General features: G+C 46.4%; 1 protein-coding gene across 1 annotated transcript in view; it reads right to left on the bottom strand.

The window, feature by feature from the left end:
• The window catches only part of ANKFN1 (ankyrin repeat and fibronectin type III domain containing 1), a 170,035-nt gene that overhangs the window by 115,966 nt on the left and 40,075 nt on the right, over nt 1-13,994 (bottom strand). Inside the window, exon 3 of the mRNA XM_029600691.1 lies at nt 2,646-2,840. Within this exon, the coding sequence (XP_029456551.1) occupies nt 2,646-2,840 (195 nt within the window). The remainder of the gene's footprint in view (nt 1-2,645; nt 2,841-13,994) is intronic.

Below are 13,994 nucleotides of genomic sequence, written 5' to 3'. Positions count from 1 at the left end.
AGAGGTAGGAGCCAATCCCTGCGACTGCCTGGCTGTGATCAGTGCTAATGGACCTGTCCTCCAGGCAGTTGTTCAAGCCTTTTTAAACCCAGCTGTTCTACTAGTGTTGACAACATCCTCCCGCACCTAATTCCACAGTTTAGTTGTACATTGACTTAAAAAAAAAAAAAAACTTTCTCAAATTTATTTTAAATCTGCTATCAACTAGTTTCATGGAGAGTCCCCTAGTGCGAGTACTAATTGAAAGTGTAAATAACCTTTCTGTATTTGCCAGTCAAGATTTTATAGACCTCTATCATATCTCCTCCAAGCAGAAGAGCCCTAACCTCTTTAGCCTTTCTGTATAAGGGAGCTGTTCCATTCTCTTGATCATTTTAGACGTCCTTTTCTAATTTTTGTACTTCCACTACATTTTTTTTGGTTGCTTTGAGAGGGGGCAGCCAGAATTGCAATCATGCTCGCAAAAGCCCAGCCCTGCTTTTTTTTTGGTTACATTTATGTTTTTGCACCTTGTTTTTCCTGGAGGATGGTTTCCCTTTTCCAGAATTTGGTTGGGATTTGAAATTGGGAAAAAGTGTGCAAGTTCAGAATTATACAAGCAACTGACTGGCAGGGATCTTTCCTCTTCTTTTGCTCTACCAGCTTCACCTCATCCTTAAATCTGGCTCAAGCTGCTTAGTATTGGAGGCTTAAGATAAGCTCTATATGGCATCATGTAATTCAGTGAATTAATTATGGACTGCTTAAACTGAATGGGTAACAAACAAACAGATTAGAGGGCAATTTTCAGTAAATTGGCTAGAGGCAAAGAGAAAGCATCCACCCAGGTGGTTTATCTTTGAAACTTAAGCTACAAAGTACACAGGTAAAAACAAGTATCCTGCATACCTTGCACTTGCTATATCTGTGGGCTGACTACGCACTGGAAACTAAGCCTTATGCTTGGAAATTAAATATAGTCGTGTATTTTCCCTTCCCCCAACTCAAACATGCTTCCCGGAATGCTCATGTTTTCAGGGGCTAAAAATATATAACTGTGTTGTGAAACACCACGTCTGTATTTAGTTGCTGTGCCTGGAGCAATTTTCTAACGTAGACATCTAGGTGCCTAACTCTGTGGTTAGCTACCACACTCTCCTTCAGGAGCCAGAATCCATTTGGCTCAAGCAATAGCACTGAAGATCCAAGTCTGGATTCCATGTCCTTCACCACCAGTTGGGCCCCAGGTGTGCCATGGAGGAGGTAAACTCAGACTGGGGGAAGAAAGAAAGACGACTGCCACTGCCGTGACTACCCCTGCTGGCCAACAAGCAGGGGCACCAGGAATTTCCCCTGAAGGAGGAGGTGCCTCTCCAATGCCTCAGGCCGGTGAAGGTCTACACGAGTCACCCAGGCGTGCAGTGCAGAATTTCTTTTGAAACACCTACTTGAGCTACAAAGAACATAGGAACACAGGGCTCAATTTTTAAAGATCCACTAAGCAGAGAAGGTAGCCGGTTATCTTAGGATGAATTTTCAGCTGAACATAAACAGCTAGGCTTTTAGCTAAAAAATGAATCTAAATCTAACTGGGCAAAATTTGTCTGGCTAGATTTAAGTCTGCTATTTTGGTAGCTGGGGCTGCCTGCCTAACAGAGCTATTAGAAGGGGTGGGCAAGGTAGGCAACTGCTTCTGGGCACCAATGTGCTTTGTCAAGGAATGGGGCACCAGCATGGCATCTCGCTGCTGTAGTCGTCAGAGGTAGATGTGGGTCAGCTGGTTACTCACGTGGCTGGCCCCACCTCCCTCCTATTGCTGGTCCTGCCCCCCCCCCCCTTGAATTCCCGGGGGCTGCTTGGCCTGGCAACAGGCCCACTGCCTCACCTTAGCGGGTTAGCATTGAAATCTGCACTAACCCGGCTAAATCAGAAGCCCATCCCAGAATGTCCCTGGAATCATTCTGTTTTCACCAAGTTCTATCCAGCTATTGCACGCGAAAAGGGACTTTTCGCGTGCAATAGCTGGATAGGGGCGGAGTCGGGGCAGTGTCGGGCCCGGAAGAGGAGGAGTCGGGGCGGCGTCAGGGCGGATGCCAAAGAGACTACACTGGCGGTGATAAGGTAAGACCCGTTATTGCCGCCAGTAGCGCGTCCAATAGCACCACCTTTCACGGTGGCTATATTGGGTGCGAATGCCGGCAGCGATAACACCGCGGTGGTGCAATTGCTGGCTTTCGCAGGCCCGCCCCCCCCCACTTCGCCCCCCCGCCCCCTGTTACCACGCGATTCAGAAAACTTTGCGAAGATAGAAAATCCAGGCCTTAGTTGGTTAAACGTTTTGAAAAGTGGCTCAGAATGACTCGCATTGGTACATCAAAGCAAATTAATAGAAGACAAGTGAAGTAAATATTAACAGCAGTGTACAAATCCTGCCCAGTGTTGCTTGTGATACATCACAAACACTAAAACCAAGTTTTAAAAGCTTAGAAGTTAAACAAAAAAAATTTGGCTTTTTCTTCAAACTGGCAGTGAGATTAATAACTGTACGTATAAATAAATAAATAAATAAATAAAAAGTACCAATGAGAACTATGGAGAATGTAAATGTTAATTTCATAGCGAGTAAAAAGAATGCTTCTAACTTTGAAATCACTGGCTCTGCTTACTGGCATGTTCGTAGCCCGCCTTCATCCTCTTGTAGAGCCTGTACCGCCACTCCCAGGCCTTCAGCTGCTTTTCCCTCTCTGCACTGTCTGCTCCAAGTCCTTCGCTTTGCACGAGTGCTGATAGCTCGCTCACCCGCTGCTCAGCTTCCAGGACCAGCCTGCTGAGGTGCACGGACCTGCTTTCCATAGTAACAACTAAGGAATGAATATACAGAGAAATCAGTGGTTTATGTCCCTTCTCGGCTATTTCCTGCTGTCGCAAACTAGCTGTAGTATTACTCTACATGTAAAGCGAATAGTTGATTTAGTGTGCCATTAAAATACGTGTAAAGTTGCATTGTTAGTCCACTTAGATACACCGAAATTAAAGTCAAGAAACACAGTACAGGAGAAGTCATGTTTTATTGCACTAATTAGTCACATTTGTGACTAACTTTTCTGAGCTAAACTCCCTACATATTGGATATATAGGGGCTGAATCACAAAAGGTCGCTATCAATTAGCATGCACACTAAGGGGTCCATTACTAACTTGCAAGGCACGTTAATGCATTAAAATACCTCTGAAGTATCATTGCACAGGCGGCAGGATTCTTTGCACTGAAAATAGATTCCAGAACAAAGGATCATGGGATAAGGGTGAAAGGGGGTAGTCTCAGGAGTAATCTAAGGAAGTATTTCTTTATAGAAAGGGTGGCGGATGCAGTGGCAGTGGATGAAACAAGGACATTATCGGAATTCAAGAAAGAATGGGGAATGTCTAAAGGAATGGTCGGGATGGTAGAGATAAACAGTTTTGTGGCTTGGCAAAGAAGATGTGCCCTATGGTCTTTTTCTGTCATTATGTTTCTCTGATAATTTACTACAACTCCCATTACTAGCAGTGGAGCCTGTTCACTAATAATGCATGGTAACGAGTGTTTAATGCGCATTACTGCGTGTTGCAGGTTAGTAAATAGACCCCAAACCCTCCATCTCCACATGGCCATCGTACATAAGGGAATATTGTTTTTAGAGTTATTTCCATGGGCAAAACAGTGCTTCACCCACAGAAACAGGCTTCTAGGAGTTTGCCTACCCAAAGTGCTCACAGCATCCTCTGTGCGCATTACGTTTACCCACAGGGACAAGAGGCACTCCTGGGAGGGGAGGGGTGATAAAGGGTTGGAGCTACGCACATTCTTTTGTATTTTCTAAACTATATGGGCCAGATTTTCTAACCTACGCGCGGGCATAGATTTGTGTGCTACCCGGCGCGCACAAATCTATTCCCAATTTTATAACATGCGTGCGCAGCCACGGGCATGTTTTAAAATCCGGGGTCGGCGCGTGCAAGGGGGTGCACACTTGTGCACCTTGCGCACGCCGAGCCCTAGGGGAGTCCCGATAGCTTTCCCCGTTCCCTCCGAGGCCGCCCTGCCCCGGTCCACCCATGCCCCGTCCCTTTTTTCAAGCCCCGGGACATACTCGCGTCCCGGGGCTTGCGCGCATTGCTGAGCCTATGCAAAATAGGCTTGGCGTGCGCAGGAGTGGGTTTTCGGGGTTAAGCGCGTAATATACGCGCGTAACCCTTTGAAAATCTGCCCCTATGCGTGTAAATGCGTGCAGATAGTTTTCCTGAAATAATTTATAAAGTGAAGGTATACACACACTTTCACTTTGAAAACTGGTGCATGGTCTGTGGGTAAAAAGTTACTCACAGACTTTGCACTTGTGCCCCAGCCTTAAAATTTCTCCCATAATGCCTCTTTCAATTTCTCCACATTTCTTGCCCCTTGCCTCTATTAACCTTCCATTTTTCTCTCCCTACCTACTCCCTACCTTTATCTTCTTCCTCAGGATCAGCCTTCCTTCCTCTTTCCCCTACTTCCCAGCACCAGGCCCCTCTTTTCGTCCTTTCCTCAGTATCTGCCCCACCTCTTCCCCTTTTCTCTAGCATCTGCACCTCTGTCTCTTTCTCCCCTCCTTCACCAGCATCTGCCCCCCTGACTATTTCCCCACCTCTCTAATATCTGCCTCCCTGTCTCTTTCCATCTCTTTTCCCTGGCATCCATCCCCCCTGCTTCTTTTCTCCCTTCCCCTATATCTGTTCCCCTGGCTCCCTCAGCAGTCCTGACTGAGCTGCAGAAGCCTGTCCCCGGCCCCCCCCCCCCCCCGCTGTCCCCCACTCTGCGCCATTTGTGCCAGCAGCTCCAGCATTTCAAAACCCCTGGGTTAGCATGTCATGGCCTCTGATGATCTTGTGGTGCACAGGATCATCAGCCAGGAAATGCCAGTAACTGGCAGTGACAGGACGTGCTCTTCCTGCCCTCCTGTTGGGTCCCGTGGATGACATGGCAGCACAGGCTGCTCAGCCTGGTTAGCACTGTGCGCGGCTGCGCAAGCATACATCTTAGAGGCTACATTGCCCTGGACACCACCAAACTGATGCACATTATGAATTTAAGCCCATAATTTTAGGCAGCTGGAAGTCTACATAAGTGTGTACGGGCAACGTATGCATAAATCCCGACTAACGGATCGATACTGTAAAACCGCGGGAGAGTGGACGAACGCCCGCTCTCCCGGCGCACGCACCGGCCCTTCGCCGGTGCGGGCGATCCAGTATTCAAATGAGGTGATGCAGTGCAAACGAGGAAAAGGAGGCGCTAGGGACACTAGCGCGTCCCTAGCGCCTCCTTTTTGTCAGGAGCGGCGGCTGTCAGCGGGTTTGACAGCCGACGCTCAATTTTGCCGGCGTCGGCTCTCGAGCCCGCTGACAGCCACGGGCTCGGAAACCGGACGCCGGCAAAATTGAGCGTCCGGTTTTCGGCCCGACAGCCGCGGGCCGAATTCAAAATTTTTTTTTTTTACTTTTTTTTACTTTTGGGGACCTCCGACTTAATATCGCTATGATATTAAGTCAGAGGGTGCACAGAAAAGCAGTTTTTACTGCTTTTCTGTGCACTTTCCTGGCGCCGGAAGAAATTTCTTAGAGTAAAATGTGCGGCTTGGCTGCACATTTTACTTACTGTATCCCGCGCGCATACCTAATAGGGCCATCAACATGCATTTGCATGTTGAGGGCGCTATTAGGTGCCGCGGGTGGGCCGCGTGTTTTCCTCCCCTTACTGAATAAGGGGTAAGGGAAAACACGCGTCCAGAGCAGGCTGACAGTGCGCTCCGACGGAGCACACTTTACTGTATCGACCTGTAAGCGTTTTAAAAATTCCCCGTATATATTCATACATTTTATGTTTGGAAGCTAGCTTACATTAATTGCAGGAAATGAATACTATTTTATGATTACCCCTGGTTGCCATCAAACTGTATTTATTTACAGATGAGGTCAATGAAAAATTAGTTTAGTCTCCATTTTTTTTTTTTATTGCTGTTTAAAACACTCAAGACTGTGTTTTTCTGTAGATTTGTCATGGTTTAATGAATGTTGCTTCAGCAGTCAATCATCCCCCTCTAAAATGCTGCCACACTTTTTTTTTTTTAAAGCCTCAGTCACGAAGCAAAATAAACAAATAAATATAAAGCTAAAATAAAAATCCCCCCCCCCCCCTTTAACCAAGCAGCCGAGCTATGCAAAATTCCCCTGGGAAGGTTAAAGAAGGCCAGAATAAATGATAATGTAAGTGCTGTGGATGCAGAAAAAGCAATAAAGGCGTACCAGCACGAAAGGTCTGCCTGTGGAAAAGCTGGCCCTATTACTAGCCTGAAGGTGCAATTTCCTGGAGCAGCGAGACCGACACACTGGGTCCTAAATGCTGTTAATTTAACCAGCTTCAGATTAATTTCAGAGTCTGCTAATGCCGAGCCGCACAAACACAGTCTCATTATATCCTCACTGGGAATGTTCTAAATATAGGCATTGACAACTTGAGTGAAAGCTTATAAGTTTGTGTGTATTCAGCCACAGGTAAAGGGCGTCTTGAGTTGGTATCATGGTTTAGGGTTGATTAATTGACTCAGTAACTCCCATTTGTACCCCCTCCAATCCCCTCCCACCCCACCCCCCACCCCCCCCAAACCATACGCCTGAAAAATCATGTATAAACCATACCATAAAGAAAAACAAAAGATAGCTTTATGTCTAGGATGACTAGTGTTACTGTTACGTTTTAGTCCAGTGCCTCAACGTTGATGTTAACGTTCCTACACTATGATGCACCTAGAAAAGAAAGGATGAGCGCCAACATTTCACTTTCTGTATGCCAAGCAATTTTCAGCTACAAAGTGAGATTTTTGGCTGCGAAGGTTTAAATAAAAAAAAAAAAAGCAGTGCAATGTAATATAAAATTTTGAATGTGCATTGCAAAGTTTGATAAATTGGTATCCACATTATAAAGACCTCCCTGTCCTGTGTGGTGGATTTCTAGCATGTAACCACTGGCTCAGCCTTTGGTATCAGTGAGGTGTTGCCAATGTCTCAATTTCTTTCGGAGGAAAGGAAGGCAATCACATAGCACTCAGAAAGGGGTGAGGCTGGGGCGAGAACACCTTCAGAAAATATTACTCCACAGAATTGTTGGTGGTGGTGGATACATGGAACAGACTCCCAGCAGAAGGGGGTGGGAGGCAAAAAACAGTACAAGAAGGCCTGGCCTGAACACAGGGGGATCCTCAGCTGAAATGAAGCCAGTGATCAACTGAGGTCTACGGTGCAGCTACAGGAATTAAACCGGGGCATTGCAGCCTTTGCCTGCCATCATATATCCCCTGTTTGATCAAGGCAGTCCCACCAGCTGTGCGCCACTCCTTGCAACATGCCTTGTTTTTGTAAAATGGTTTGAAAAGGGGCTGGAGAGAGAGTCCCTAGGATCCTCCTCCAGCACCTCAGCCCTGAGCTGGTGTCCCCATGTCTACGAATTCCGGATCCTCCATCGTGTAGTAAAGCCGGACAACAAATTTCAGCAGTAAAAAAAAAAATTAAAAGTATGGAAATGGCTATAAGTTAGTTTAAGGTGACCACATGCAACTTCAGGTCATAATGGACAAGCTGTGTCGGTCCTGGTTTTACCCCACTGCATCTATGGAACTCATAATTCCAATTATTCTCTCTCTCCTTTCTCTCTCTCAAAGAAAGTAAGTGCAGGAGGCAATGAGGGTAAAATTAGGACAGCCTCAGTGTTTCCCTTCTGGATGTATCTGGTCAAGTGGAAAGTGTGCTTTAAACTGTTGTTTCCCCTCAAAAGGTAGCCTGATGACTCAAGCACTTGAGTCAGGTTTCTAAACACTAGAAAATGTAATCCCTGGTATCGAGGAATGGTTACATCATTGTAGAGACACCTGAAGAGGATACAGGGTTAAAAGTATTTCTATGATGAAATGTCATAACCAACAAGAATCACTGGATATGGCAGGGCATACTAATTAGAAATAACTGGTTTTACTGCCAGGATTCGGACATTTGCATTTCACTCCTAACTTATCTATGACTTGAAAGAAGATCAAAGGTGTCCGCAGAATACTACAGTAGCAATGTACAGAGGCCTATGTCCCGGTACATGCAGCTGGCCATTAACACAGTGACCATGCTTCGGAGACCTTCCAGCCCTCTCCTGCTTTGTCTGACCTCATGCTAGCCCTTCCCCCAATCGAAGTCTCCATTTATCCACTCATAGCTCCCCCCCAGCACCTCTCTCTCTCTCCACCAACTATCCCACTCAAATCCCAAAGGCCTGCTCATCTCTCTCCCGACGTTCCCACTCTTCTGCTCAATTCCCACTTGCCACTCTCCTCAGCTTAATCCCTAATTCCCCAGGGTTCTCCTTCCTAGACATCTTTTTCTCGCTATCCCATCTCCCTGTCCCTGCTCTCCCTTTCCCCCAATCCATGTTCCTGCTTTCTTACTCAGTCCCCCAGTCCTCACTCACCCTCCTCACCAATTCCCCTCTCTCCAAATAGGGCTGTCGTTTCTCCCCCACTCAATCTCCCAGGCCCTGCTCCCCCCACCGCCCCCCAATCCAATCTCAAGTCTCTGCTCTCTCTCTCTCCCCCAGGGCCCCCATCGCATCTCCCAGTTTTCGATCTTCCCTGTCTTCTGTTCCTACTCCCCCCCACCTCAACAGGCCTGTGTCCCCACCACTCCCCCCCCCACAGTCACTGGTTTCCCTGCCCCTCCTCAATTTCCCACTCAATCCTTGCGTGCCTTCCACCAGTGGCTTGGCATTTCTCATTCTACAATCCCTCACAGGCCGCAGGGGTGAAAAGCACTTCTCTATCCTTCAGGTGGCACTTGTCTATCCCTGGGGGCCAGGGATAGATAGTAATCAGCAACACTGTAGTCTCTCTCCTTTCCTGCACTGCACACCGAAACGGTCTCTGCCCCTCCTCCAGTTCCTAGTTGACTGTGTAGGCAAGCAGGAAGCTGCCCGAGGGTGCCCTCATATTGCATCCATCAGCAGTATGTGCAGTGCCTGCACTGCAGCAGCAATATGCAAATTAGTGGCTGCACTGTGGGCCCGTGTCAGAATAATTGGGTGCTGTGGGTCCCGGAAGCACGTTTATTTATTTATTTATTGAAATATTTATAAACCGCCTATAGTATCACAGGTACGCTAGGCGGTTTCCAAACAACATAATGACGAGTGTAAAAACATAAGAAACAAAACAAATGTAAACAGTTAAATATCACAAACCAGCAAGCCCAACCCTTGAATAAATGCTTCCTCAAATTAACAGGCCTTAAGCCAAATTAATAACTAATAAATATGGAAACACTGCTAAAGAAAACATTCGTGCATCACTTTGAAATGAATAAGAGTACGCGACACCAGACAAGATGGTTTTTACATGGGAAAGATCATGCCTGACAAACTTATTTGTCTGATTTCTTTCTATGACATCTTTTTAGTCATGTCCATGAGTGAAAGATCATAGGCAGTGAGCGATATTGAACTTCTCTGTTACTTCAGAAAAAATGCCACCATAAAACACTGAATTGTGGTTCTTAATATACAAAGTAATTTCCACCAGAAATAAATTTCATACATATTTTAGTGCATATATAAGTATTTACTCATTCATTCATTTAAATTATTTGGGACACTGGACTGCATCACAACATTGAAAAAATGGGCCAGAGATTATTCTTATAAACTGCAGCAAGGGCTTTATGTTGTTATGTATATAAGGACCATACAGTATATTCACTGAGAGGTCAATGAGCGGGTAAGTAATCTGGATAGTTATCTGGATAACTTTAACAGGAAATTCAGTGGAACTTACCCGGATAAAGTTTCCACTGAATATCCAGATAACTTTAAACCAGCCATTTATGTGGACCGAACTGTCTGCACATATTTATCTGAATAGTGCTCAATATGGCACTATCTAGCTAAATATTTTAACTTGCTCATGCCATGCCTCTAACCCTATCCCCTTTTTATTTAGATAACTTTCTCCACACAAAGGGCCGGATTTTAAAAGGGGTATGCAAATAAGATACTTTCGCGACAGAGGTAGGGGGGGGTTTAGATAGGGCCGGGGGGGGGGGGGGGGAGGTGGGTTAGGTAGGGGAAGGGAGGGGAAGGTGGGGGGAGGCGGAAGGAAAGTTCCCTCCGAGGCCGCTCCGATTTTGGGCAGCCTTGCGCGCGCCGACCCCAGATTTTAATGGATATGCGCGGTTATGCGCGTATCTATTGAAATCCCGCATACTCTTGTTCGCGCCTGGTGTGCGAACAAAAGTACGCGTTTGCGCAAGTTTATGAAATCTACCCCAAAAGATTTGTACAAATTTAGACAAAGGGGTAGATAAATACTAGGGATATGCAGGGATAAAAAAAATTCATTTTCTTTTTTTGGATTATTTTTGTAAGGCTTTTTCCCATGATTTTCAGTTCATGGAATGTTTGATTTGTTTTATTTGTGTGAAAAAATGAATCAAACATTTAAAAACCCTCCAAACCCCCCCCCAAAAAAGGAAAATGGGGCCTCCCTTCCCCACCCATAAAAATGCTGGGGCCAGGATCTCCCTGGCCCCCACTTACCTGGTCTGGTGGGGATCCACTGGGGAGGCCTAGGCCCAGGTCAAAGCCTTGGCTTTGCGTAGACCAAGACAGGTCACCACAGGGAGGCATCAAAGCCCTCAAATCATAGTGTGTATTTTAGGGCCACCAGCACAAAGGCCTCAAAACCCTCAAATATGTAGTGAGTATTATATGGCAAACAGCAAAGAGACATCGAAAACCTCAAGGCATAGAGTGAGGAGAATTGCAAACAGCAAGGTGGCATCAAAACCCCTAAGGTGGAGAGTGTAAGGAATCACAAACAGCATGAAGGCATCAAACCCCCCAAGGCATAGTGTGTATTGCACAGAGACATTAAACCTGCAAGGCATCATGAGAGGGGCAAAAGGAACCAAAAGAGCATTAAAGGCAGCACCAACAGTGGAATGATTAGTACCACAAGGGACTCAAACCAGCAAAATGGTACTCATTGTGGTAAATGTTCTACAAAATACCATGAGAGAGTCAGGAATAGGCCAAGCAGAAACAGTGGCAGACTTAGATAGCAAGATGTAGAGCAAGAAAAGAGGTGAGGTGAGAGGAGAAAATTGTATTTTTTTAGTTTTTTTTAACATTATTTCTTTTGGGGACACAACCTCACAGTGTAAATAAGAGAGAAAAAGGGTGGGAGAACTTGACTGAGACCCTACAGGGATACAACAAAACAGCAAGATGGAGAACCAGAAAAGAGGTGGGGTGGGAGGAAAACTTGTACCTTTTCTTAGCATTTTACTTTGGGACAAAACACGCCAGTATAACAAAAAAAGAAGCAGGATGGGAGAACTAGGAAGTGGTCCAAGTGGCAAACAACAGAGAAACATCAGAACACCCAAGGTAAAGTGTCCCACTCGTTTCACTCAGAAGATGTGCCTGATGAACCACAGCACATAATAGATCTGAAGAAGACATCTCTAGCAACCAGCCAGTCTGTTTACGCTGGTGATGCCACCATCTCTCATCCAGCAACTTCTACTGGAGAGTCATCCTTAGAAGTGGATCTTGGACATACCTCAACATCACCACTTCCACTGAACCCTTCAGTGACGTCCATAGCAGCTCAATCCATTGCTGCTGATATCAATAACACTCTGCAAGATTCTTCCAAATCTCAAGATCCATCTGTCATCAATGCAGAAGACGACTTAGAAATTAAGATCAAAGAGATTCTGGATGTTCGTAACAGAGGCAAGACTTTTGAATACCTTCTGATTTGGGAAGGCTTCGGCCCCAATTTAATCTCTTGGGAGCCTCAGACCAATAACTTTGACAAAGCGATGCTTCATTAGTTCCACCTCGTGCATCCTTCTAAACTTAAGCCTGGTACCCGAAGAGGAGATCGCCCTTTGAAGGGGGGTACTGTTGCGACCGTCGCTGCTCAACGCCCTTACTCCGCCCTCTTTACCTCTCTGGCGACTCCCTCCGGGTCTGATGGACGGCTGGCTAAATTTAAAGGTCTCTATTTTGCTAACAAATTGAGTTAGCAAGGACTCGCTTCGGCTGTCCAAAGCTACTCTGCCTGGGGGATTGCTTCGGCTATACCTCCCAAGCTACTCTGCCTCCTCTGACTTACCAGAGGTACCCGCTCCTCAGGGGCCTCGCTCTTTTTCTTTCTTTCAGATTACAGATAGGAACCGGTACTCGCTCCTCAAGGGCCCATGTTCCTGGACACTCTGAAGATTCGCTACTGCTTGGAAGCTATCGCTGATACAAACAATTGTGAGTTACCATCGCTCTCTCAGAGCTTTCCCTGGAACCAGGTACTCGCTCCTCGAGGGCCTAAACCTTTCCAGCTCCTGAGCTTCCTTGAGACCTTATGTGAGTTTTGTCATCTAGTTCTGTTCATGAACTCTGCCTACTCTGCCTACTCACTTTCTACAGTTTCTCAACAGCTCAGCCATTCTGGATCGCTGTTCCAGTACCTGAGGGACTACAGCCCTGCCGGGCATATCAGCTCACTACTGTCACCTCTGGTGGTTTTCAAAAACCTGTTTAATAAAAGAACTAATGTGTGTCTGTCTCCATACTCAAGCCTAGCCGGTGGGATATCCTCCCGGGGGTGTGGTCATCTGCCACCGGCCCAAGGATTCGCCTACAACTATATCAGATTCATTACAGATTGCTACTCCTTAGCAAGATGATATCTGAGACACTACAAGATTGCTACCTCACAGCTCCATCACAGAGCTTTCCTAACTCCTATCTCCTAACTCCTATCTGATTGCTCCTCCCATCAAATAGCAGATCTATAACAGATTGCTAACTCCTTCCTCTTTCAGGAGCCTGCAATACAGATTCCTAACACCAGGGCAGAAAAGTAACAGTGGCAGGGTTGCCAACTGCCCAGTTTTGGACTGGACAACCAGGTTTTTAAGCATGCTGTGCAGAAACAAGTCAGAAGTGCTTACCATACAGTAAAAGTCTGGTTAGTTCAGGCAGCTTCTCCTCTCCCCTACAGCTTCTCCTCTCTCCCTACAGTAGGGAGTTATGCTGTGTCCCTGCCCCCATCTCCTTTCCCATACCATGATTGGACACTAAGGGGAGAGGAGACAGACCACAGTACAGCCCTCATCTCTCAGTGGCTCCACAGATCTCCACAGCATTGGCTATCTGGGTTCCACCCCTCCCTCACTACTTGATGGAACAACTGTGACTATGATTTTGGGGGAATCCCTGCATTGATTGTTGAGGCCATGAGAAGGGCAGTTTCTGAATTTGCAATAGCAGTTAGCACTGTTATTAGGGTGTATATTTAAGGCTACACTGGATGACGTCATTCCATCCACATGGAGAAGGTGAGGGTAAATACCTCATTAAGGATGGTAAGGGATGGGGGGGAGGGGGGGGAGACTGAAAGGGTGGATATGTGGTATGTAACTGTATGACAACCTGGGGTGGTTATAGAACTATATCTGGCTTCTCGAAGGGGATACCATCCAGGGAAGAGCAGATGAATAGATATGATGGCTGATTTTCGGATTGTATCCCTGAATGTGAAAGGCCTGAATCATCCTAGAAAGCAGGGATGTGAATCGTTTTTGAACGATTAAAATTATCGTCAGATAATTTTAAAATCGTCCTAAATTGTTAGAGTGCACGATACAATACAAATGCCCCCGATTTATCATCAGGGGCATTTGTATTGTATCGTTAAATAGGGCACGGGAATTATTTGGGGGAGGGCGGGAAAACCGGCACACCAAAACAACCCCTAAACCCACCCCGACCCTTTAAAACCAATTCCTTACCCTCCCCCACCCTCCCAAACCCCCCCAAAATGTTAAATTACCTGGTGGTCCAGTGGGGGGGGGGGGGGGGGGGGGTCCCGGCGCGATCTCCCGCTCTCGGGCCATCGG

The sequence above is a fragment of the Rhinatrema bivittatum genome, chromosome 4 (genome assembly GCF_901001135.1).
Source record: "Rhinatrema bivittatum chromosome 4, aRhiBiv1.1, whole genome shotgun sequence".
Lineage (NCBI taxonomy): Eukaryota > Metazoa > Chordata > Amphibia > Gymnophiona > Rhinatrematidae > Rhinatrema > Rhinatrema bivittatum.
This window is presented reverse-complemented; position numbering and strand designations above follow the sequence as displayed.